The 25,175-nt window shown below is 32.2% G+C and overlaps 2 protein-coding genes across 4 annotated transcripts; both read right to left on the bottom strand.

Annotated features, from left to right (window-relative positions):
• Positions 1-1,975: 1,975 nt before the first annotated feature.
• On the bottom strand, positions 1,976-14,278 carry LOC112017704 (suppressor of mec-8 and unc-52 protein homolog 1). Of its 2 annotated transcripts, none has more exons than XM_024050157.2 (16): positions 14,138-14,278; positions 13,385-13,595; positions 11,962-12,114; positions 10,950-10,998; positions 10,331-10,414; positions 9,146-9,249; positions 7,621-7,707; positions 7,490-7,543; positions 6,547-6,642; positions 5,389-5,516; positions 3,707-3,833; positions 3,546-3,605; positions 3,321-3,428; positions 3,098-3,198; positions 2,846-2,897; positions 1,976-2,312 (listed from the first exon to the last, which is right to left on the bottom strand). In XM_024050157.2, the coding sequence occupies exons 1-16, from the start codon at positions 14,164-14,166 to the stop codon at positions 2,214-2,216; spliced, it is 1,542 nt and encodes a 513-aa protein (XP_023905925.1). In that variant the 5' UTR covers positions 14,167-14,278; the 3' UTR covers positions 1,976-2,213. The 2 variants fall into 2 exon arrangements, with proteins under 2 accessions (XP_023905925.1, XP_023905926.1); XM_024050158.2 differs by lacking the exon at positions 14,138-14,278 and adding an exon at positions 12,229-12,344 and having other exon boundaries at positions 13,385-13,494.
• Positions 14,279-17,240: 2,962 nt separating this feature from the next.
• On the bottom strand, positions 17,241-22,161 carry LOC112026153 (agamous-like MADS-box protein AGL12). 2 transcript variants are annotated; one of them, XM_065765679.1, is made up of 7 exons: positions 21,756-22,161; positions 20,915-20,996; positions 19,838-19,899; positions 18,122-18,236; positions 17,978-18,019; positions 17,660-17,701; positions 17,241-17,542 (listed from the first exon to the last, which is right to left on the bottom strand). In XM_065765679.1, the coding sequence occupies exons 1-7, from the start codon at positions 21,935-21,937 to the stop codon at positions 17,450-17,452; spliced, it is 618 nt and encodes a 205-aa protein (XP_065621751.1). In that variant the 5' UTR covers positions 21,938-22,161; the 3' UTR covers positions 17,241-17,449. The 2 variants fall into 2 exon arrangements, with proteins under 2 accessions (XP_065621751.1, XP_023914605.1); XM_024058837.2 differs by having other exon boundaries at positions 18,122-18,221; positions 21,756-22,158.
• Between the last annotated feature and the right edge of the window lie 3,014 nt (positions 22,162-25,175).

Here is a 25,175-nt window from a genome sequence, read left to right as displayed (position 1 = left end):
AGTATTGGACAGAAGCCACATCTTATACTAGTAGGATAACAAGGCCAGAAACAAATGAAACGTTCTCATTTCTATGATCAGTGACTTTTTTAGCGCAGACTTACATTAGCTTATAAGAATTAATTCATTTTAATTAATTACAAATTTAAGGATTATTAAATTTTAATTATATATACTATTATCAGTTTCATATTGATCATTTGGCGTCACCTACCATGGACAACTTAAAGCCTCAATTGTCATGTATGTTTTCCTCTCTTTAACTCTCTGTGCTTTGGTAGGGTCAGAATCACCATGTAAATTTCATGAGTAGAGATATTGCAGTAAATGCATTTCTGTATTCAAAATACTTGGTCGAGAGTTCAATGTCAAACTTTAATTTAATAATAGAGCTTTGTTTATCATGTGTCCAAATATTGCTCTATAAATACAGGTTCAGTTTATCATCTAACTGAAGCGTTGATTACTTTATTACAATCAGAAACAATAAAATTGTCAGTGTATAATTGGGTGCAATAGGCAGTTAGTTACTATAGTTTCAGTACGGCTAGAATTAATAACTTCCTAAATTCTAAGTACTAGTAAATAAAAAAAAAACTTCAACTTTTATTGGATGCATCATACATGCAATATTTCCCTATTCAAAAGCCTTTAACTTTTTTTTTTTTAACCTTACAACAAATGGGAAGAGTGATTTGAAACTAAGTTCTCCTTGTTGAAATAAAGTATTAACCAAATAATGTATTGGCCTACGCAAAATCTCAGTAACTCAGTGATAGTTATTGAATTCAATAAAATTAAGATTAATACAAAGGGGACATATCTTCGTGTTCAAGTCTTCAAGATCCTAAAGCTGTCACATATGGTGTTTACTGAACCAAGATCTACCATAGATGATGAATACAAAGTCAGAAAAAACCAAAATCATTGAAATGGGAGAAAATTCTTTTTAAGACCCTTTGAAAACTACGTTTTAAATTGATAGCCGCCAACCGCCAAAACCTTGGAAATCTATCTCTTGGGGTGTAAGTATTAGTTTGTGTAAGAAAGTCAACACGCCAAAAAACTTAATGAAGAATAGCTGAATCTATAAGAGTCTCGGGCCTAAAAATGAAAGTTGGGGTTTTAGGCCAAGACGAAAGGTGCAAAAGAAAGAAGCTGATTGGTTTCTATAGAATGCTATTTACCCGTGAGGCAGATATGAGAGATAACTCATTAATTTCTTTCATGCAAGTTGAATATCCTACTGCCAAATTTGATGTTCCCCATAAAATTAGTTGAACTGTGTGTAGTGAACAAGTTATTGACTCAATTTAATGGAAAAATTCGTGGCTTCAGGCTTGTGTGTTCGTGGAAGGCTACTACAGAAAATGGTCAGTTACGTGGTATTCAATGGGGATAGGTATCAACATGCATGACAAGTGTAGGTGAAGACTGAAGAGGGTTACTATTACTACTACTTAGCGTTGATCATGGCGTTGCCTCTTCGACTCGAAAAGTGAAATATAAAAGAACAGAACAGATAAATTTATATAGTGGAGAATACAATTTTTTAAAGGATAAGTTCATGTTTCTTCATTATTACTCATAAAGTTTTTGTTTACCGACATCATGTTCCAAGCTTTCTTTTGGAGGATATCATGTCTTGATTGCATTGCTCCAAACGGGTAACATGACAAAGCTAAGAAGCCAAGCTATAACATTTCTCATTTTTCAACTTCTGACAATCAATTCTAACAATATCTATGCATTTATCAAGGCAAATCCACTTTCTAATGCACAAACTTAAGGAACTAGTTATCTTATAACATCTAAATATCTCGTAAACACAATGTTTTATCTTCTTTAATTCTATCCTCCAACGTATTTATGCATCTCGCAGAGATCACACTTGTTCTTTGCGGGCACTTAACCATTGAGAAAACGATCTGAATTCTCAAGCATATATATCGAAAGATTAAAAGCAGATGAGCCATGGTGCAACAGAGTTGTAATAGCTCAAATGGGGGAGTACATAAAATAAGTCATTATTTCTAAGTATTACATCTGCGAAACTACCCTTCAACCTCCCCTATAGTTACCGTTGCCAATTACAGATGGTCTTTGGCAGTAGCATCACATGAATCGCAAATAAATAATATATATAAATCACAGGAAACTCAAAAAAGTTAATTTACAATAGAGCACACTAGAGCAACCACGATCTAGGAGATTCAAGGCTTCCACAATTTCATAGTGCAGTCTTGACTGCATGTAGCAACAAGATTTCTGTGTGGATGATGAGTGACGCAAGTTACACCCTTTTCATGGACCTGCAAAGTGCCCCAAAAAAAATTCATATTATACGGTAGACCTTTCATTTCATATGCTTGTACGCTTATACAAACAAACAAATAAATGCATGTACATGGAACCCCAAAGGTTTCATCCCATACAATACAATGACAAAAACATGAGTCCAAGCCTGCATGCATAGCTTCAAAACTAAATGGATTGTGATTCAAGTCACATTTGGGGTAAAAGGACTCCAGGTGCTAGTTGAAAAGTATTCACTTGGTGAACAAGTCAATTACGGATTATAACAGAAAGTGTGAATTCACATAGAAGAGAATGACAGAAAAGAATAAATGAGGCCGATCCTACCTAGTCTGTTAAGCTTCCTTGGCAAACCCAAAAATTTTGGGACTAAGGATTTGATTGTTGTAAATAACTAGTTATGATTCTCAAACTTTATGGTAGATGAATCATTGTGCACCCTACAGCAATACAGTAACATACTATATACAAGCTTTTGAACTTGTCACCCCATATATGCACCCAAGTAAATGTGATACTGAAAGCATACCTTCATCAGATGGTCCAGTTTACCAGATTGATAGCTGAAACAGTACATATTCCTGCATATAATTCATGGATTACATAGATGAAAATAAAATCATAAAAAGTGCTTGAGCTAAAGAAACAAAAACAGGAACAGGAACAGTTAACATAATGTTTCCACTTCGACTTCTGCAAAAACTCATAGCACATAAAGCTTAATCCTTACATAAGCAGGAAAAAGTTTTTATAGTTTATGCTTAAAAAGTCATCAAAATACCTGTCTTCACCAACACAGTAAATCCAGTCCCCTTTTGGTGACACACAGGACGCAACAAAGTCTCCACCTTCTCTTTTACCAGATGAGAAGCTCTTTACAACCTACAACAAAATCATGCAGAAGAATTATAATAAATATGTATTATTTTTTAAAAAAATCAGTGCAATTTCCAGTATTAGAATATATTGGGGAAAACTTCTATGCTTCTATTAAGAATAAGTACCTGCCCTTGAAGTGTCATAATATATATAGACGATGTCTCATTACATACAATAATGTGATCAGTGTTTTTGGGGAAAAGATGAACAGAATTCACAGAAGCATCACCTCCCTAACAGCAAAACCAAAAGGCAGCAGTTAGGCACAAGAATAGTAAAGTGATTGAACTTTTAAAGCAAATTGACATAGTAAAATTGCTTTAAACCATGAGAAAGACATATTTTAGTACCCGTAAGGGAGGCGGTGGCTTAAATGTTTGCAGACAGTCTGTAGTCTTCATATCCCAGACCTACACAAAATAAAACTTAATCTACCATGCACTCAGGAGAACAGAAAAACCTTACAAGGGAAAGATTTGTTCAGCCATAAATACATTACCAAGCAACTTACCTTTACTGTGCAATCACTAGATGCAGTGATAACACGATTTCCATCAGTTGTAAAAATAGCATCATTGACGCAAGATGAATGGCCACGGAATTCTTTCAACATCTTCCCAGATTTCAAGCCATGGATTCTATATAAACAATACCTCAATTTCAATTTAATGTTTGAATAAGATTTATTATAAGAAAAGAAGATACAATTTAAGTATACAAATACAAAAGGTTACGCTGACAAGTTACAATACAAAAATTAGTTCAAAAAAATCCTAAAAGTAAAGGGCATACCATCCAAAGCAGTTACCATATCAAAAAGCATTATGAGATAAGCTTTAGTTAATTCTGTGCTACAAACCAGATCATGCATCCCAATTCATGGTACTTCCACATTCCAATTTGTCAAAATTGATGATCCCAACATACTCTGTTAATAATAATTGAATAATTTGAGGGAAGTTTGGCTAAAATCTTATGAAAGAAATTAGATATATGGAGAAGGTGAAGAAAAATGTGTAGAGATTTTTTTTTTATTTTTTAAATGACGTATAATTTTATTGATATAAAAAAGTAGAGTCAGCCAAGCATTACAGGGAGAATACTTATGAGCTTATGCCATATGATATTTGAACACATCCAAAAACCAATCCACAAATATAGAAAGTAGACATACAAGAGTAATTTGCTGCCCGTTGGACATATAAATTTATGTACCTAGCTCCTACAAGTCCTCTCTTTTTAATTTATTTTTTCACATTGATAAGTTATACACGCACTTAGTGAATATTAAACCCAAGACCTCACCTTGCATCCCATCATTATGAGAGAATAAAGTGCGAGCTCATTGACCCTACCAATCCTCTAAATAACTGCATTAACTCTCACTTGAGTCTTAAGAGAGGACACAAGTATGTGGAACCCTACTTGCAGCCCAAAATAAACCTCCCAGGCCTCAGCCCTCTATAAACTCCCTACTAGGAATGCTTCTCTCCTATTCAAGTTCATCCAAAAACCATATTGCACTTCATAAAACAGTTCATAACCACACAGTAACACAGCTATGGGGCAACTGCCAAAAATGAAAATCAATTGAAAAGAGACATAAAATAACAGAGATAACACATAAAGATAGTATCACATACTACAAGTTAACATTGAAAACTATAAATGTGCCACAATAGAAAACATGAGCAGCAAAACTATAAGGTTATGTTTGGTAACAGTTTTTGTTTTCTATTTTCAAAAACTTGTTTTTGGGAATATAAAGAAAAAACAATTTTCTTGTATTTTTGAAATCAAAAACATATTTGGTTAGTTGAAATTAAAAAAAAAAAAGTTTTTTGAAAAAAAAAAAAATACTAAAATATGTTGTTACTAGGATATGAACTCTAATGCTAATTCATTAAATGAGAAAGATTCATTAAATTAAATACATGTTTTAATTGACTTTTAAAAATTAGAAACTGAAAACAGCATTTTGCATGTTTTCAGTTTCCTTCACATATTGAGTTTTGAAAACAATTTTTGTTTTTTGTCCATTTTGGGTTGCCAAACAAGTTTTTTAGTCTCAAAAATAAAAATAAAAAAATTGAAAACAAAAAAATAAGGGAAAAAACAGTTACCAAACATGCCCTAAATGTGCCACAATAGAAAACATGAGCAAAAAAAAAAAAAAAAAAAAAACCCATGAACCTTGCAGTGTTGTCAAATGATGTACTCAGTAACTGGCTTCCATCTCGAGAGAAGACAATACTTGTGACACATCCAGAATGTGCATGTTCAAGACGACGCAAGCATTGGCCAGTCCTTATACGCCAAACCTACACCCAAAAAAAACCCAACGAATTAAATGGAGTTAAGAAGTTCATTAAACTTCTAGATTTGAACAAGTACATGGGAAAATTTATAAATATAAACCAGGCTGGACCATATTTACAATCTGAATGGTTAACGGCTCACTTTATAAGCTTTTTACTTTTTATATGATAAACTTGCTAGTTCGGTATAGTTCAAATTATTTTCAAAATTTTCATTGACAGCCTGAATCACGAATAGCTTTATAAAAGGCTATTAAAAAAAGGCTTTTTGTTTTTAAAGCCAACTTTTCTTTTGGATATAAGTAAAAGAAATTATTTTTAAAGACAACTTGCTAGCCATATAGATTTTTTATATGATATATGGAGACACTGGACGCTTAATATTCAGGTTAGTCCATACAAAATATATATGTTGCTCACAAGTTAACATCATGAATTCACCATTTAAGAAAGTACTAATAAATACTTGCAAAGCGTTGCTAGATAACATTTAGAAAACTATAACAAATCATAAACCAGAATACACAAGTAATAAGGTCCACTCAAAAGAAATCAATTTGTACATCAACCATGCACACCCACTAAGATAAAGATTAACATATCATTTGAGTGGAGTTGTGGTGTGTCTTTGTGTTAGAACCCCTTTCCCTCTCCCTTTTGTGTGTGTGTGTGTGTGTGTGTGTGTGTTTCTCAAAAAAAAGAATGGGTTATTGTCCCACATTGCTTAAGAAAGTGTATTGTGTGTAGTATAACTTGCCCCACCCTTCCTTAAAAGTTACCATGGCTTTTGAGTGAAGTTGTAGTGTGCCTTTGTGTTAAACCCCTTTCTCTCTCCCTTGTGTGTGTGTGTTTGTTTCTCAAAAAAAAAACAAAAAAAAAGTAACAAGGACCGCTCAAAAGAAATCAATTTGTACATCAACCATGCACACAAACTAAGATGAAGATTAACATATCATGCATCTTACATTTAAGGAGATAAGTAGAAGAAAGATTCACCCTTAAGTTAAGGAAACACAAATTAAATTAAACTTACTTTTATCTTTCCTTCTTTTGACCCAGTTGCAAGCATCTCAGAATCTCTGCTAAAATCAGCACAAAACACTGGATCCTCATGCATCATGAACCTTTCCTGCAGAAGATTATAGGTGTCAGTAGCAAATGATGACAGGGAAACTACAAGGAAATTACCAAAATCTACATATCAAAACATAGTATTTACTGTCATAATGATCAGTCATCTTTACATGTTAGCATAGCATTGTCAAAGGATAAATATTTTACATACTTGATGCAGCACAAAATTTAAAAAAAAAAAAATTTAATTAATTAATTAAAGGGTTGCCGGTTACTGTTCACACAATATTGTTGCTGCCTCACTTGTAGAACAAACAGTATCCTTTGTTTCAATAAATGATTTTATTCATCAAAAGAAAAAGAAAAGGAAAAGAAAAACAATAACCAAGCAGCCTAAACATAATATAATGTATATATGTTACATTCAAGCACTATTACATTCATAACTACCATACGAAGATGAGAAAAATAAAATAAAAATAACCATGGCTAAACTACATCTGTGGTCCATAAAATATAGGGTAGATTCCAATTCAATCCCAATATTCTAATATTTCCAATTTTGTCCCTAAAATTTTAATTTGGAACGCCCATGGTTTGGAAGGGAAATTTAACAAAGCTATCATGTTCTGATGACCAATGTAATATGATAGATAGAATGAACAGTTATTAAAAAGGGAAATATAAAAATTAACTGAAAGAGCTTTGAAAAGTATGCTTCTTTTTTTTTCTTTTCAGCAAGTAGCACATTATGATAGCCAACCCCAAAATGCTCGGATCAAACAACTACCAGCCACATTTATCTTCTACACAAAATCAATGAATGGTTTTCTAACAGCTAAAAAATGAAAATCATGCACTGGTTCCTAGAATTTAGCAAAATTATATATATGTCTACTCACATCAGCCTGGTACTGAAGATCCTTCTTGAGCTTCCCACTGATGTAATCCCAGACCTGAAAGTGATCAGATGTCAGAACATTCAAATTTCACAAACTTTTGACAAAATGAGAAGTATCATGATTATATAGACCTCAACAAAGCCATCAACAGAGCAAGAGACAAGAAACTGTCCATCTGGCGAGAATTGAGCAGATTCTGGGTAATTTTTTGTCCCAAACTGCAAAACACACCACCAAACACATCAGATCATAAGTTTAAGGCTACCAACTCAAAATTATATAGACTAGAAACAAAATACAACAATAAAAACCAAGCATTGGTCCCAAAAGTTTGGGGTTGGCTAGACTTGAAATAAAATGCAAAACAAATATAGACATAGAAACTATTTTCTAATAAATTATGTAAAAAGCACAGTAAAAGACCACAGATATGTTATAAAAATAATTGAATAAGCAGAAAATGCCGCAACCCTAGAAGTTCTCCGAGAAAAAAGGAAAAACAAATAGTAATAACAACAAGAAAAAAGTTGGCTCCCAAGATAACAACTGTCCAAAAATAAAGCAAAGGGAGTCAGGAAGCAGATGCTCACAATTAACCATTAAATCTCAAGAGACTAAAATCCCTAACTGACATGCTCTATATGAGATGATGCTTAAATTATAAAGCAAGGCACACCTTATCATAATATCTATTATATGCCACTTCTTGGTCTTTCACAGTTTGTTTAAGGGAAAAGCTAAAGCTACTACCAATTTTGCAACAAAATGCTTACAAACTAACATGCAGTGAATTTGATTTGTACTGCATCAGCCACAAAATAAATAAATTTCTTAATTACTTTTTTGTTTTGTACTTTAAAAGTTAACAAATCAACTTATAAGGTCTATGTAGTAAAAGTTGCAGGATCTGTAGCATTACTCTTTGTTTAACTGGTGAAGATACATATCATTAATTTATCATCCTCTGGTTGTTCAAGTAAAGACTGGGATTCTACTTCAATCTCGAACAAAATTAGGAATTTAATACTGCCACACACATTTGGTACAGCTGTCAACCTCTTTTAGCACACAACAAATGTAGTCTTGTCAATCTTTGTGTGTTTCAATGGTACTATTTTTATCAAAGAAAAAGAGGAGTTAAAAAATAAAATACAATCTCAATAATAGCTAGAGAGTAAAAAAGAAGATTACCAGACTCAAAAAAAATAAGTTGTTGTAAAAAGGGCAAAATGAGCCATTTACGACAATTCAGAGTAACAAAATTTGGAACTTACCATCATAAAGGAGAAAAGCCAAATAAAACATTTTTCTACTAATATTATGATATAGTCCACTCAAAAATTATGATACAATAACAACAAAGATTGCACTCTCTAAAGTATCAACCAGAAAATACAACAAAAAAATCAAATAAAATCCATTTGTAAGATCCATTCAGTGAAGCTGTCATTCCCCACAAGCAAGAATATAACAAAAATTAACATTGCAAATTATAAATTAGAAACCTAATAAAACACCATCAAAAAAAAAAAAAAAAAAAATTAACATACAATTAAAACATTTGTAAACCGATAAAAGTTCACCTAAATTACATATCAAAAAAATAAAATAAAAGAGCACCTAAAATTGTGTTGAACAAAGACATATACACCTCACCTTCATTGTGTGTGCAAGAGTAGTTGGATACATGTCATCCACATCTTGTTTCATAGCAGCGGTTCCTCGAAATAAGTCGAACTGTGTTCCTGGAGGAAGTAATCCTGAAAGAGAGAGATGGAGATGCTTTGCTAAGATCTAGCTTCTGGGCATACATGTTTCAATGAAAACGATGCACTTGTGGTCCCCAGACATAGGTAGGCAAAAATAAAGCATTTCAAATTGAAAATCCAATCATTGTAGTCAAAGGCGAGCTAGGTGCTCGCCTAGGCGCCCGGGCAGGGCGAGGTGCCACTAAGGCGCCTTAAAGGCTCTAAGGCAAGGCACACCTTTAGAGCCAGGCAAGCAAGGCGACCGCCTTAAGTCATGAAAAAGGCGCTGAGGCAAGACTCAAAAGTTTTTTTCTTTAAATTGTAATTTTTTATTTTTTTATATAAGTTTGTTATGAAACCTACTATTAGATTATTAATTTAAAAAGGCATAATATTAAACATATTGATATTTAACTTAATTTACAAAAATTTGTTGTAAAACTTATTGTTATGTAGAAGCTTGTTGCAAAATCTATTGTTAGAATAATTTATTTGAGCCTAAACCATGTTAATCCTATTTGAAATAATTTGATAGACCTAATTTCTTCGTGCAACACATTGAATAATACTTCATTATAATATTTTAATACACTAGCTACATATGATTTAAGTTCTATATGTATAATAAATATGTTAAGAATTTGGCGCCTCGCTTTGCTAGGGCTAGCACCTTTTTGTTGCCTCATGCCTCAGGCGATACAAGGCCTTGGCGCCTTGAGGTCACCATTCGCCTTTGACCACCTTGGATCCAATTATCTAAGAAATAAAAACTGCACTACACATAATTACATAAAATGAAGCAAGAATTAAATGCTTTTATTGCAGCTTGAATTATAGGGTGCAAATAATCATCCAGTTCTTGTGCCCAACAAATGGATAACAAGATATGAAGTTTTTTTTATAAGCGGTATCAAGATATAAAGTTTATATCAAAATGAGAGAGAGAGAGAGAGAGAGAGAGAGAGATGTAGAAATTCAAATATCACATTCACAAGAACCCAACTAATCAAAGTTTCCTCCAATTTTTTTACCCAATTAAAAAAATAAATATAAAAACCTTAAATATATCATGACATTTTATGCAAATCTTAACCTTGGTTCTGCTGCCACTTCAGAGCCTGGCCAATTAGAACCATTAATCGTGAAGGTGGGACCACAGTAACTTCAGCAGCAAGAGCTGAAAACACAAAAGAGAAGAACATTCATTGATATCCAAAATAAAATAAAATAAACAGAGAAACAGGGATTTAAAGTTCATAAACATGCAATGCCTAAATCCGCGTATTTTGGTTTATATCAATGATCACTATATAATCAGGGTAATGGAGATTATAAGGGTCATTATTGTGCCTAGTCATATTATAAACTTTGTAACTACTAAAATTTTAATTGTAAAAATAATGTTCAAGAGAAGAATATTTCTCATTCATACATAAGATTGATTCAACTCCATACCAAATTGAATGTTAATTTTTTTTCTTAATAAACATTTTATATACGTTTTGCAATTAATATTCCCTTCCACAATAATTGTAACATTAATTAATATACATCCACTATACTAAGGTTGCACCTATTTTTTAATTCATCAAGGAAATATCAGTTCATTTTCAATTAAGACAAAAATTAAACTGAAAGTACTGTTCACAACTTCTACGTGATTGGAAATCTTCACAATCATATCTAACACCAACAAAGAAATAGAGGAGTACCTTGAGCAATCTGTGCACGCCGTTTTTCTTTTGTTGAATCTTGGTAAGCCTGCCAGATAATACATTATAAGATGCGCAATACAAAAACACATCCATAGAACTTAAATCACCCCAAAGTCCTGTCAATAACTAATCAAAGATAACAATGAAAACCTTTTTCTCAATTCAAAGATTGGCATTCTCTTTCTAGCCCCACATAGAACGTGATAAAAGTCAATGCAGGCCATCAAGACAACAAATGAGAAGAGTACTATAAGGCACAGATTTCTTGGTCCAAGCAGCATAATGTGGTACACCAATATTTCACCTCCGACAGACTTTGATGGGATGATGAAGAAGCAGTGTATAGAATCATAAGGAATAATATGAAAGTCACTTTTTTCTCCATTTCTAAATAGCGCATAATGAAGTGAGGTGAACAATCAAAACTACTTGAAATTTTATTTGACATCACGATGAAAAATCTATCTATATATATATATATATATATATATAGATATGGGATACAAAATGATTTTTTTTTTTTTTTGGTACTGAAGAAAATTTGTTAAACGAGTGTTGAAATTATATAAAGCTTATAAGGTAAATCATCTGATGAAAAGCATATAAGGGTTCTGCTAAATAACTACATCAAATACTACTAAGTAGCCATATAAGAAACATAAATTTCATGGCTAAATATAACTTTCACAGCTAAAGATCTACTTCCTGTTAAATGCAACACTCTTTGAATATAAGAGTCTCACTATTCACTAGATATTCTATTGATTTGTGACATTCTTGATGTTGCTTTCCAATTGACTCCTAGTCATCTAATTCTTTTTTCTCCCATTTTATGGGAAATGTAATAACATTACTACAGAAGATAGTAATGAAATTCAATAAGGAGTTCTCCAAAGGAAGATATTCAAAACCAACACAACCATAATAACAATAACATAAAAGACTTTCATGACATGAAAGATGCAAATAAACAGCACATCAAACAACCACATTAGTACTAGCTACTAACCTCATTCGCATCAAAGTAAGTTCTGACTAGGAGATGCTCAAGTCGCAAATATCTTTCAGGCTGCTCTTGCTTCATGACACCCATTGCCTGAGTTTGCCTTAAAATAGCACGTGCAGTATCCAATTCTCGAAGTTCAATCATTTCTAATACAATCTGCAAAATTCACAAGAATAGTAAAATCACAATGTGTCTACTAAAATTAACTCAAAGTTAAGCTAAACAGTCTATATATTTCATACTAATCTGCAACAAGAGCATGAAATTAACCTGGAAGAGATAATTTTGGGATCAGTCTAACATACAGGTCCAAACACAGATGTAACTCTTTCGACCCAAAGCCAACCCAACTTGAAAAATCATATTTTAAGAGCATCCAGAAACTCCTACAAGGATAGAGAAGAGCCAAATCTGAGAGAACGGCATCCATGGAAATGAAAATCACAGAAACAGCAACTTGTGTTTATGAAAACAAGTTCCATCCCCTAATATACTACTTTCTTCTCTCCCTCTCTATAAACCAGATCATATGGTAAATCTGCCTTACAATCTACACTGCACCTGCCTCTTCCAAACCTACTTTGACAATAACCTATCAACACAAAGACTAATCTTGCATCCCTCAAGATATTCCTGTAGAGAATAATTCCACAACTTTAGCAACCAAGGAATGTAATAGAAAATGATCCACAGCCTCTCCAACTGTTTTATATATACAACACTACCAGCAATGAATGACCCCTCTGACAGATGTTCAAAGAATACTCCACAGGACACAGTTCAACTTCAACCAAAAGACACAACCCCAAGTAAACATGAAAAAGCCAAGGTAAAGAAAACCACTAAGTTCCCTTGGAACCCAATAAGACAACCTCAAGCTTCTAGCTTCAGCTTGGTAATTAACAAGTCATATCCTCGCCCATTGGATAAGTATCTACTAATAAAAATGATCAAAGAATCAAAAGCTATGATGCATGAATTTGGGGGAGGATGGAAGTTGGGCCGAGTCTTTCCATTTTTGCCCAAGAATTTTGTGCATAATTTAGGCTACTTTGTGTTCATTATTGTGTGCATGATGCAGTCTATTTACTTAATAAAATACCATTACTTATCCCAAAAAAATCTCAAAACAAAAGATTCTTATTGAAACAACATATTCTTATTAGAACTTGCTTTATTTTTGGATAAATCAAACCCAATAATAATCTAACCATGTTAACAATGATTATTCGCGTATCCTTTTCTAGGGCACACTAATTAGTCATTCTCTAATCATAAATTCTATTGGAGTAAAATTACATCACCATAGTAAAATTCAAAAAACCTAATAAAAAAAGGCATTAACATGACATAAAAATCAACAAACCACAATGTCAAATAATAACGAAACAATAAAGATCGCATCAGTGAGTGGCGTTCTATTTACCTGCTCATATAAATCCTCCAATTTATTCCTGGGAAGCTTGAGCTGAGACACTTGAGGCAGTATCGCATCCCACCTCCCGCTATTAATATCAGCAATAAATGTCTCCACACTGTCCACAGTATTCAAAGAAACCTGGCACTCGCTCTGTAACGTCTGGAACGTTTGGTGCAAAGAATTCTCTTTGCAGAATTGGAGCACAATCTTGATCACACTGAAGGGAAAACAACAAAAAAAATTACAACAACGCATCAACATCTTGTGTAGCTAAAACACTAATAACATCTCACACACCCATATCTGGTTTCCTCCATCCCCATTACGTATGTTTGAGAATACAGACAGATTGATTGGTCTCAACTCGAGTATGGGGTCATACAAATTGTTATACACTAATACATATCACAAATTCACTTCTTTTTGTGTATAATTTTGAGTAATTCTTTTGATAAAATTTTCTTATTTATCAAAAAAAGTAAAATTTAAACAGAACAAAACTTTTACTCTATATGTGAATCAAATCAATGTTACATACATACATATATACACACAAATTGAGCAATAAGGATATTACGTTCCATAATTACACATACTTAGCTTACATACTAGATTACACAGTGGGCAGGAACTTAAGTTAGTGAATAATGCGAAAAAAATCTGTTTCTGCCAAACAGAGACCGAAATCAACTTCTCCTAAAAACCTGTTTGTTTGCTAATAAAAGCAAGAAGGAAAATAAAAAAGTAGAAAAAACTTACTCTCGAGCTTCGATTTCGAGGAACGACATTGTTCTCTGCGAGCGTTGAAAACCGAAAATTCGAAGTTAGAGAGAGAGAGAGAGAGAGAGAGAGAGAGAGTTTAGGGTTTGAATGTTTGATTTTAGCAGAGTGACTATCGGAGTGGAGGGTGGAAGATTATATATAGGTGACCTGAAGTGACTCGGGGCCCAAATTTTGGCCCGGCTTGTATCTACGATATGTCGGTTTAATAATTATAAACGAGAATACGACATGCCGTTTGTGGAATTTCTATTTTAAGGTTGTATTATTAGACTATTAATTAGTCGGCAACCTTCTTTTTAGTTTTTACCCCCCCCCCCAAAAAAAGTCGGTAATCTTCTACATATACTTAATAATTAATTATTGAAGATTATTCAAGAAAATTTCAAATTAGAGAATTTGTAGAAGAAAAAAAACTACCTAAATTAATTGTGATTTTTTTTTTATTGAATATCAATTCAATTAGAATTTGTTTAATGTTGGATTGCTTTATTAAAAAGACAATGATCACTGAGTTTTATATATATAAATTGAGAGTTGGGGTAGAGAAGATTTGAAATATAAATATTTTCATGGAAATATCAGGAATTGCCAATTCAAGTACAAATTTCTTCACGAGTTTTTTTTTTTAAGAATTCTTGGAGAGTTCTTATTAGTTTAATTTTAAATTAACACAATTTGATACTATTTGTAACTTTGAAAACTAAATTAAAATATATATATATATATATATATATATGAGAATGGTGATGTGAGAAATAGCAATATTCTCATCAAAAAATGAAAAATAAAATAGCAATATTAGAAAAAAGTCAACAACACACATCAAATACTTTCCTTTATAAGTAATAAGTGGTCTTCCAAAGGTTTATCTAATTTTGATACAATCCAACGAAATCTTAATTACATATATAGTCTCATTCTAATTTTGGTCTATCCAAAACTAAAATGCCAGTCTTACCCATGTTTAGGACATTTTGAGAATATAAACGTTTTCAAAAATCTAAAATAGCCATAATGATTTGACTACATGGAAAGTAAAGTTTATTTCCCATCAACTATAACTAATGGCATAGTACCTGTCTTCCTTACCTTTATAAATTATGATCCTTATCATTATTCATTATTATTGCTTTGTTTCTATGCGCACCACTTTCAAATTTCAATCCCTTGTAGCTTTTTAGCCCTTGAGAAATGTTCTAACGCTAAAGTTTTCCCAAGAAAAAGGAGTTTGAGATTATCAAAAATCAAAATTGGTGCCAATTCCCCGAGTCACGAAGTGGTAATTAATGACGGATGGCATTAAAAAATGATTAAATTTGGGCTTTGCAGAATTGGCAGTGATGGCTCTTGATCTAGGTTGTATATCACATTTTACTATCCTTTTTTGGACAACTAAGACAATGCTACGAGGCGGGACAAAATTGGGAAATGCCCCGTTTGGATAAAAATAGCAGCATAATGCCCTTTTCTCCAAACTATATAGAGAAATGCCCCTCTTTTGTAACTCGATTTTTTCAAAATCGAGTTAGGCCCTATAGCGGCATTTTTTAGGAGCCTATAGTGACGTTTTTAGGACCTATAGTGACGTTTTTAACTCGATTTATAAGAAATCGAATTATAGGTAAAAAAAATTAAAAAAATTGCCTATAACTCGATTTTATGGAAATCGAGTTACAAAACGTCACTATAGATCCTGAAAATGTCACTATAGGTCCTTAAAAACGCCGCTATAGGGCTCCAGAATTTTTTTTTTTTATAACTCGATTTTGAAAAAATCGAGTTACAAAAGAGGGGCATTTCCCTATATAGTTTGGAGAAAAGAGTATTATGCTGCTATTTTTACCCAAACGGGGCATTTCCCAATTTTGTCCCTACGAGGCGTGGTCAAATTTTTTGATGCTAATTGAGAAAATGCCTTGGAATTAAGGGCTAGATGCATGCCTTCGAAGGAATGAAATCAAGGAGAAATTTTTTATTCAAGATTTAACTAATCTTTAGCAACTAATTTCTTTGCTAGTTCCCTAGCTTTTCAGGCTGATCTGTTTTTGAGAGATTTGTCGCAGAAACCATCTTTTTTTTTTTTTTTTTTTGGTGTGTGTGTGTAAATGGCTCCCCAAGCAAATGGCATAAAGCATAGCTTTCTCTTTTTTTAGGGAATGACTAAGGAAATTATTGGTCCCAACGAAAGACAATGTTACGTTTGTGAAGCACTATATCATCCACAAAGTGGGGGATATTGAATGCATAAGGGTGCATGTTAAGGAATTCTAAGAGTGATAATATGCACTTTGGAGATAGCACAAAACATGATTCACTAAGGAATATGTGTTAAAAGACAAAGATTAAGGGGACTACATTCTTGGTGGTTCGACCCCGCATTCTCCTGTTGAGAAGACACGGGCACGTTATTTGAACTACAAGATTCAATAATATTATAATGGGTACATATCAATCATAATTTTTTATAATTTGACCCCTAAACATGTTTACAAAAACTTAATTAGATTCTAAGACTATTGTGTTGGAACCTTAATTATTCTTCATTTAGCAAATAATTTCTTTAATATTAAAGTAACTTAAAGTAATGTAATTATATGTAGATTTCTCAAGCAGTTATATATAATTTCATAAAACTGAATCATTTTTTTAAATTAAAAAAAAAAAGAAGGAAAAAAAAAAAAGAAGACAAAGTTGAGTCATTATATACACCACCTAGGCACCTAATATTGACCACATCTAGTTGAGATCTTAAGAGAGGTGACTTGGAGATATATACAATTGTACCATCCACATTTTACATAATATGACCTCATGGCAATCTAATACTTTCTTTAAATATAAGAAACTCATTATATATGTATAGCATCACAAACGAAAATTGGCGTTGTTGGTGGCCTTTTGCTCTACTTCACTCAATACAAGCCCTAAGGTTGTGATACCTTAAAAACTCGAAAAAAAGTATAAGTAGTCAATGACTCGATATAAAACCTCCAAGGAGGTTAATGGCATGCAATCATATATATAGATTTATTAAATTACAATATCCTACGTACATACCATGCGTCAAGTTATATAGTACTAGAATTAATGGCAACCCATTGTCGATAATTCTGTCCACTGAGAACATAAAGATTCTACATTGACATAATACGTACAATACTGCAAGGAATCTAGGTACTTATGATTACAAGCGCTGATGAAGTTTGTAGATAAACGACACACCTTAAATTAAAAACATACAACAAGAACGCTCGATGATTGCTGATCAGTATACCATATAGAGCAATCCTATAACTGAAATATTTCATTCTGTATTGTTAGTGGGTACGCAAAATTAGTGGTATTTGGTGTAAAGTCAATCATTCCAGTATTCTCTTCTATCTGCAAAAAGAACAATCTCCATGTCAGTTGGTCGAAGATTTTTTTTTTAATTTTATTTTTCCACACAATTTCTTTCACAAAAATAATGGCATACAATTGGCATCAATCTTTCATTACCTTATCTTGTAGGTACTTATTCGCAGCTTTCAGTATTCCCTCCTTCAATAACCAGAGAAAGTAAGTTCCTTCAGTAAAAATAAAATAATAGTGCACCTTCTGGTAGTTTAAGTAAGAAGTCATTAATGACTGTTTTTAAGTGCTATATTTAAAAACAAAAATAATGAAATATATGTTTTTAAATGCTATATATTAGGTTTCACAATTAAATCAAGTAATTTGGTTTCGCGTAACAATGGGTTCTACCATTCACGTGAATCTTAAGAATCTGTACCTAAATTTTATTAACAAGAGAAGGAATTTTTTGTTCCAACTAACCTTATTCCTCAAGAGTTGAATTTCTTCATACATAATGTTCATCTGCAATATATGAACTTATTAGTTCAACACTTCAAACTAAGAATATAAAGAACTGGCATAACAGCTGTACTTAAACAATGTTAGTGTAGAAGATATGGATACCTTTGTTGACCGTATGTTACAAATCCAAATCTCAAGGTGCTTTTCAAGCACATCTAATTCATCCAAGGTCATTGTCCCAACTCCACCTCCAAACATATACCTGCAAGCATGCATGCTATATCTTTCATGTTTAATTTACATAATCTTCTGTCTCATAATTTTGCCCATTGAGTCGCTTTTTGTAAGATTTGGGATCCATTTCTATCAAATCTATCCCTATTTGAGCTATTTTAAATGCTGATGGGTTGGTTCCCCTAAGTCCTTCTCTTGCTCTTCAATAAGTTTATCCTTATTTATTCAAAAAATAGTAGTAATAATAACTCCTAATTAACACTAATTGACTTCTTTTATTTTTCACACACTAATTATATTCCTTTTTTGATCTTTGTCATGCCTACTAAAGCATTGAGGCAACATAAGGCTGAAAACATTTATATGTTCTATTAATGCGTAAAACATATTCCATTGAAACATAGAGACCATGAGATGTATAAAACATTTTTTTGTCTCGTCATATGTTTAAAAATCAACAAAAAGGTTGTTATACATTGAATACAACCAAACCATTAATCACGATTGCCAACTCTTAAAAAAATAATAACAAAAAATAATCATTGTTAAAATAATAGTTAAATATTTAAAATCATTATTTCTTTTCAATTTATGGTTTTTTTTAGACAAATGCTAGTTTATGTTCTTTTACTTTTTAGACAAAGAGTAGTTTATCAACTATTACTCTCAAAAATCCATTCTCGCATATATGATCAAATCATATGACACTTCAATTCATCTCAACCCTAAATTATTTGGATTTCACCATTTTGCTTAAAAGATTCTCTCTCTTTCCCTAACAATTTGATAACCATGATTAATATGAATAGATTATATACATGTTTGGTGTGAAGTTACTTAATTATTCCTTTAATTTTTTTAAAATATCATGTGATATAATGGAATGGTATCAATATAGATTTTATTACAAGAAATTCTTTAAAACAAAAATAAATTTGAATATGCTAAAAGCAAAGGTCACGAATAACATGCATATAAACTAAAATCATATTTCGTTTCCCTTGGCTTTAAGAGACAAGACAAATATTATTAGGCTTTGGGGAGCATTATGACACTATGTTTTTTTTTTTGGTGGAAAACATTTAAAAAAAAAATGTTTCTTATACTTTCTAATGTTTGGTAGGACAAAATAACCTAAATAATTAAAAAATATATTGTAATCAATAAAAAGCAAGGCAAATAGAGAAAGTGCATTTTCCAAAATTTTACATAGTCAATAGTCCATCACAAAATAAACTCCACACTGCAAAAAGTTCTTCCAATAGTAACTTCTCTCTATCATTTCACCCTTTCTTTCTCTTCACAGACCAACTTTAACCAACAGCTGATCAATCGTCAACTAGCATTATATTGACCGACTGATGTCTTTTTTTTTCCAAATGAGATTTTTACATATCAATTTCCCATTTTATTTTTGACAGATTTTGAACTGTGTTCCCTAGAACTAGCAAAGCTAATAAATGATAAAGAAGCTTTGGATCTTCTTATTGTTTGATAAAACTTGGCCAAAAGAAAACAATACGAGATTATTGAAATATTTGCAAAGAAAACTCTACTAAAAACAGTAAAAAACACTTATTTTCTAGGAAAAATGAACTATTTTAACATTAGATAACTATAAATAAGGACGGAGGTTTTTAATACCTGAGACCTTTCTGTAGTATTTCAACCTCTTGTTTCAGCAGCTTAATTTCCTCTTTAGCATCCTAGCAAAGATATATATTCACATATTAGTAGAAAAAAAAACAGTGGAAGGAACTAACTTAAGCACAAACAGTGGTGTTAAGACTTATTAATTGCCTAGCAATCACAACTTACTATTTCAACAAACTGTGGAAAAAAAAAAAAAAAAACAGTATCTTCCTAACTGGATTGCAAAATTTATTGTACATCATGTTTGAATTAGACTAATTTAGTCCTTTTTTTTTTCCTTTGAACTAGCTCTCTTAGTATAGCTAGGATTCATTCTTAAGAAGATCTCACAAACGGTTACCATTGGACCTTTTGCTCAAAGAAAAGACACTGTATACCTCTTTAAGTCCATGATTAATTTCAACGAGTTAAACTATTTGGGAAATTCCTTGAAGCTTATTTTACAATGGGTCACTCCTAATAATTTGTATCTTACGCCAGCGATAAATATGTAAAGCATTTACCATGTGCACAATACAAGATGAGATAAATGAGAAAAGAATCTCGCTAATTGCTATAGAAAGATACATATGCAACACAATGGTTTATTCTATTTTACACAGCATAAGGAGACTTCTATATTCTCATTATTTTCCTCATTCATTCATTGAACTTACCCATGTTTCCATATTTCCACATTGATATGTCTTACAGGAGAAGGTGCTATTGTATGCTTGATAGAAACACTGTTTATATATTATAGTTTACAACTTAACAAGGCATTGTTATACCAATCCAGAATAATCTTAGCCAATAGAGAGTGCATGCATTGGATGCAAGTCATAAAGTTTCGCGTACAAAAAGGTCGATATAAAAAGTGCGACACTCTGTTACAATGGTGGTTGAATAAACTATTATTATTCTGTGGAAAATTATCAGGAGCAGTATCTGATGCTTCTCATGCTAGCTTTTAGTAATAGAGATAAAATTCGTTTTTATGCTTAAAAATAGAATATACAACTCAAAAAACAAAAACAAAAATAAAAAACAACAACAACAAAGTGTTTGAGAGAGACAGAGAGAACATACCAGAGGCTGTGTTTCAATGTCTGGTTCAGGTTGAGCCCCTCTATTAGACTCCATGTACCTCTCAATAAGCCCTTGCATGGTTCTTGCATAATAAAAGGAAAACTGTCATCTCTCTTTCATTTTGAAATTGGTATTTTATTATGGTACTGAATAAAGTTTAACAATGAACCAATAGCTGTATACTAATATGATAAACAAAATCTCAAGGATAAAGATTTTGTCACAAAAGTTTAAGTTGATAAAAAGTGAACAATTTCATCATTTATATCATATAAAATCTAAAGAAAAGTACACAAAACACAATTAAGATTCTTCCCAAAAACACAAAATATTCCCTGCAGTTTTAAATGTAGCACTTAACTTTCATGTGATATTAATTGTTTAAATGTAAATAGTTAAACATCCATTAAAATAATGACAAGTGGCTGATGTGATGATGTATGTCCATATTTAGAGTTACATTTTCACATAAAACAATACTACATATGGTCTTGTGTTACACTAAAAAAAAACCCTAAGATTTAAGTGTTAAAGGTTACATTCAAAACATCAAGTGGGTTATCATGTTTTATGGGAAAATCACAAAGAATTTTGCGTATTTCCTCCTAAATTCAAACTTGAAAAGAAATAACAACAATTCAGCAAAAAAGAAAATAAACATAAATAATATTGTTAGAATAATAGTTAAATGGTTAAATTTCATCAATTTTTAATGGATTAAGCTTTTAACACATCTAAGAACTTATCATGATATCATAATAGGTAGTAAAGCTTAAACTTTTAGAAAAACCAATAATTTTTGAAATATAAATAAAATCTGAGAGAGATATAAGAGACATACCCTTTGGTAGCTAGTTCATAAAGCTTTCCATGGGCAGAGAAAATGAATAGGCCAATTTCAGCATCACATAGCACAGAGAGCTCCTTAGCCTTCTTAAGAAGCCCTGCTCGGCGCTTACAAAAGGTAACCTGCCTGTGCACAGGGTTCTCAATCCGCTTCAGCTGAACCTTTCCACGAGCCATAGAAATAGATATATATTTTTTGAGATCTTTCAACAACTTGGTAACCTTTTTTGTTTGCTTTTTTTCTGCAGACAACCTCCCACTAGTGTGAACTAGCTTCGAGGTTGTTGCTGATCTCTCCTCAGAAATGAGATCAAACCTTAAACGTGTCTAACGATGGCTTCTCAGTGTATGGAGTTAAAAACCCTTTTATATATATATATACACCACCATGGATTCTCTTCCTGGTTCCTTCTTCCCAGCCGAAAAGAATAATATTTGGTCGGTTATTTTATAAAATTTTTACACATCACTAACAACTTTTGTTTAATCTCTCACATCACTCACTACTTTACGTATCACTAAGTATTGTTCATCACTCACATCACCCACTCTTGAGTATTGTGTACTCTCTCTCTCACATACAATTGCATTCTTAACTAATTAATCACATCATGCCACATCTTTTCCCATAAAATGTTATTAATTAAGAATCTATTTAGCATAAACGCTTTTTTAAAACTTTTTCACTAATTTGTTTATTTGTTTCTGTGCATCTTTTTAAAATTTCATTTTTCACTATTCAAGATACAATTATATTTTAACCAACTTTTAACAAATATAAGCATAATTATTAATTTTCTTTTGTCAAGCCTAAAATTTTTCAGAGATCTTAAACTATGTATAAGACCAAGGATCTATGGAATAACCATAACTGATATCATTAATGCCTGGGGCTAAAATTTCTTACAAATTTTATTAGGATTATTGGCATGCTGTGATTAGTATGTAATAAAAATGGTATCATTAATGGGTCCAAATAAAGGTAATATCACTCAAAATCACAACAAACCATGTCAACCTTTGTAAAACAAAGTTGTGAAAATTGTGAGGGCTAACACAACAGATATTTTTATCACTTTTATGAGTAATGGGGTGAGTCAAACCCTGAAAAAACAAATCATATGAACTACCAAAGTGGCCATATATTAGAAGAATGACAGCACCTTTAGCTGGATCTTATTGGCACGTGTGGTTAGTGAGAAGAGGGAAATGTGGAAAATGTAGAGGATTACAACCCCTTTCAACATATTCCACTTTATCATCTCTTAAGTGGGTCTACATGATTAATGTTAGATGCCACCCATCACTACAAAAAGAAGAAAGAAAAAGATACATAGTTTTGTGGGAGCAGTGATCAGCAGTGACAAAATAAAAATAAACTGCAGTCTAGTCAGCATGCAATTTGCATCTTCATGTGCAACCCATCTACATTCTCTTCTTGAGCCAATGAGCTGCTCATGCTAGGTTGCTTAGCTTTTGGTACCAGTACTTTTTCCTCATTCCTTGGCCTTCACGCGTTGCCAATTGTTTTGTTCTGTGACAAAGTAGCAAACCTCCCTTTTTTTTTTCTTTTTTTTTTTTTTCACCTTTTCAAGTTAGCTACTGCAATAAAAATAATAATGAAGAAGCTTAGTAAATAGTAACAGCTTGCTTTTATGAGCTTTATAAAAGCAGTTTTCTTTTCTAAGCTTTATAAAACAAACCCCGAAAGGTCAGGACAGTACAAACAAGTCGCCACCACTATCTCATTTCAACCTCTAGTGCTTTTTATTTTTTTTCTCTTCTTCTTCTTCTCTCATCTTTAACTTTGAAGGCAAGAATCTTGTCAAATCGATCACATATCAATATTTAATATGAAATCCTAAAAGATATCTTCTCTTTCATTAACATGTTAAGATTATAGGCTGCATGGAGAGGCTTAAACAGTTGCCACGTGGATATTCTCCTTGGAGAGGATGCCACGTGGATGCATTCGTTTTTTTGTTTTCCATTGAGGTATATATAAAGCTTTAAAGATTTGCATAAATCTTTGGCTAAAATATAATTGAATTCATGGGGATCAAAGTTAAGTTGGTTCTTGGAATAATTAAGAGGCTAGAGTTTGTTTAATTTTTTTTATTAGTGCTGCTAGACCTTGAAGTGGTGGACACTACTATTATTAGTGGTTTCGTTCATAAGCAATTGAAAAATAAAGGCAAAGGTATCTGTTAAGGACATATCTATGTAATTAGCTAATCCTTTAACAAAATACATTTTACTTGTAATTAGGTAAATCTAGGATGGACTAAGTACTTCAAGAAATAAGTGTTCAAGTTTAGTATTGAAACCATGCAAGTTTGACCAAGAAACAAATAAAGGAAATGTTGTTCATTAAAACTCGACAGAAGTCTCGACAGAATCCTTTCTATCGAGAATTACTGGTGAAACTTGACAGAAGCTCAATACAAGCTGTATCTATCGAGAATTACAAAATCATGTTTTCCAAATCTGATTACATGCATATCCTTGAGTATTTGTGTATGGTTTCTTTTCTCACAACCCTAGACATATATAAAAATTATTTTAAGAGCCACAAGGTGATGCAAGGTGTTGAAAGCAGAATCCATGCATATTGTGACTTGAGACAGAAATTGTTCTTGTTCATCATATTCTCTGTAGAAGCTACTGCGTCTTTACACCAAGGATTTTGTGACTAAGAAGCTTCCTGATCTTTATTGTTGGATAAACTGAATAACTTTGAAACTAACATATTTTTCAAGTTTGTGTGTTAGTCATGTACGAAGATCCGTGCCTCATTGGTTAGTTACGTACTGGAATTCGTGCATTGAATGGAGAAATTGCCGCTATAATACAAGTCCAATTGGGTATTGAGGTAAGGGTTCAACTGTAGGTTGGTATTAAGTATTAAGATTCCTTTTACTTGTAATCGCTTGTGATTGATAATAGTAGATTTTCGAGAGTGGTGACCTTAAATTCACCCAGTGAAATTTTGCCTCGGTAATTTTTCCTATTCGTAAATAAATCACCTGTGTCAAACTTATTTTCCACTGCATTTAGTTATTTGATGATTTGTTTGTACTACTACACTATTGCATGTTAAATTGACTTAATTAATTAACTTGGATAATTAATCAATTAATTTGCTAAAATGGTCAATTCATTTTTGGCCTATCAGTATCTAATCAATTAGTAATATGTAATAGCTCACAAGTTGCATGAACATGATATGTTGGATCTCAAGGACAACAATAATGAGGATGCTTACAATCTCTTATGCACGATACCACTTAGCAAATGCCTTGGGAAAGAGAGATATAGAAAAAGTTATAGCGTAAAGAATCATGATTTATTGTGAAAATTAAATACTTCGGCACTAGCCAATGATTCTTGAAAATTGGCTTGTGGATGTTGATAG

The sequence above is a fragment of the Quercus suber genome, unplaced genomic scaffold (genome assembly GCF_002906115.3).
Source record: "Quercus suber isolate HL8 unplaced genomic scaffold, Cork oak 2.0 scaffold_647, whole genome shotgun sequence".
NCBI classification, from domain to species: domain Eukaryota; kingdom Viridiplantae; phylum Streptophyta; class Magnoliopsida; order Fagales; family Fagaceae; genus Quercus; species Quercus suber.
This window is presented reverse-complemented; position numbering and strand designations above follow the sequence as displayed.

Coding starts and splice junctions, on each gene's coding strand:
- LOC112026153 (XM_065765679.1), bottom strand. CDS start 21,937: ATGGCTCGTGGAAAGGTTCAGCTGAAGCGGATTGAGAACCCTGTGCAC. Junction 20,997..21,755: donor TATGAACTAGCTACCAAAGG/GTATGTCTCTTA, acceptor TTATTATGCAAG/AACCATGCAAGGGCTTATTG. Junction 19,900..20,914: donor ACATTGAAACACAGCCTCTG/GTATGTTCTCTC, acceptor TATCTTTGCTAG/GATGCTAAAGAGGAAATTAA.
- LOC112017704 (XM_024050157.2), bottom strand. CDS start 14,166: ATGTCGTTCCTCGAAATCGAAGCTCGAGA. Junction 13,596..14,137: donor CTCGAAATCGAAGCTCGAGA/GTAAGTTTTTTC, acceptor TTTTCCCTTCAG/TGTGATCAAGATTGTGCTCC. Junction 7,708..9,145: donor CTCTTGCACACACAATGAAG/GTGAGGTGTATA, acceptor TGTGTTTTGCAG/TTTGGGACAAAAAATTACCC.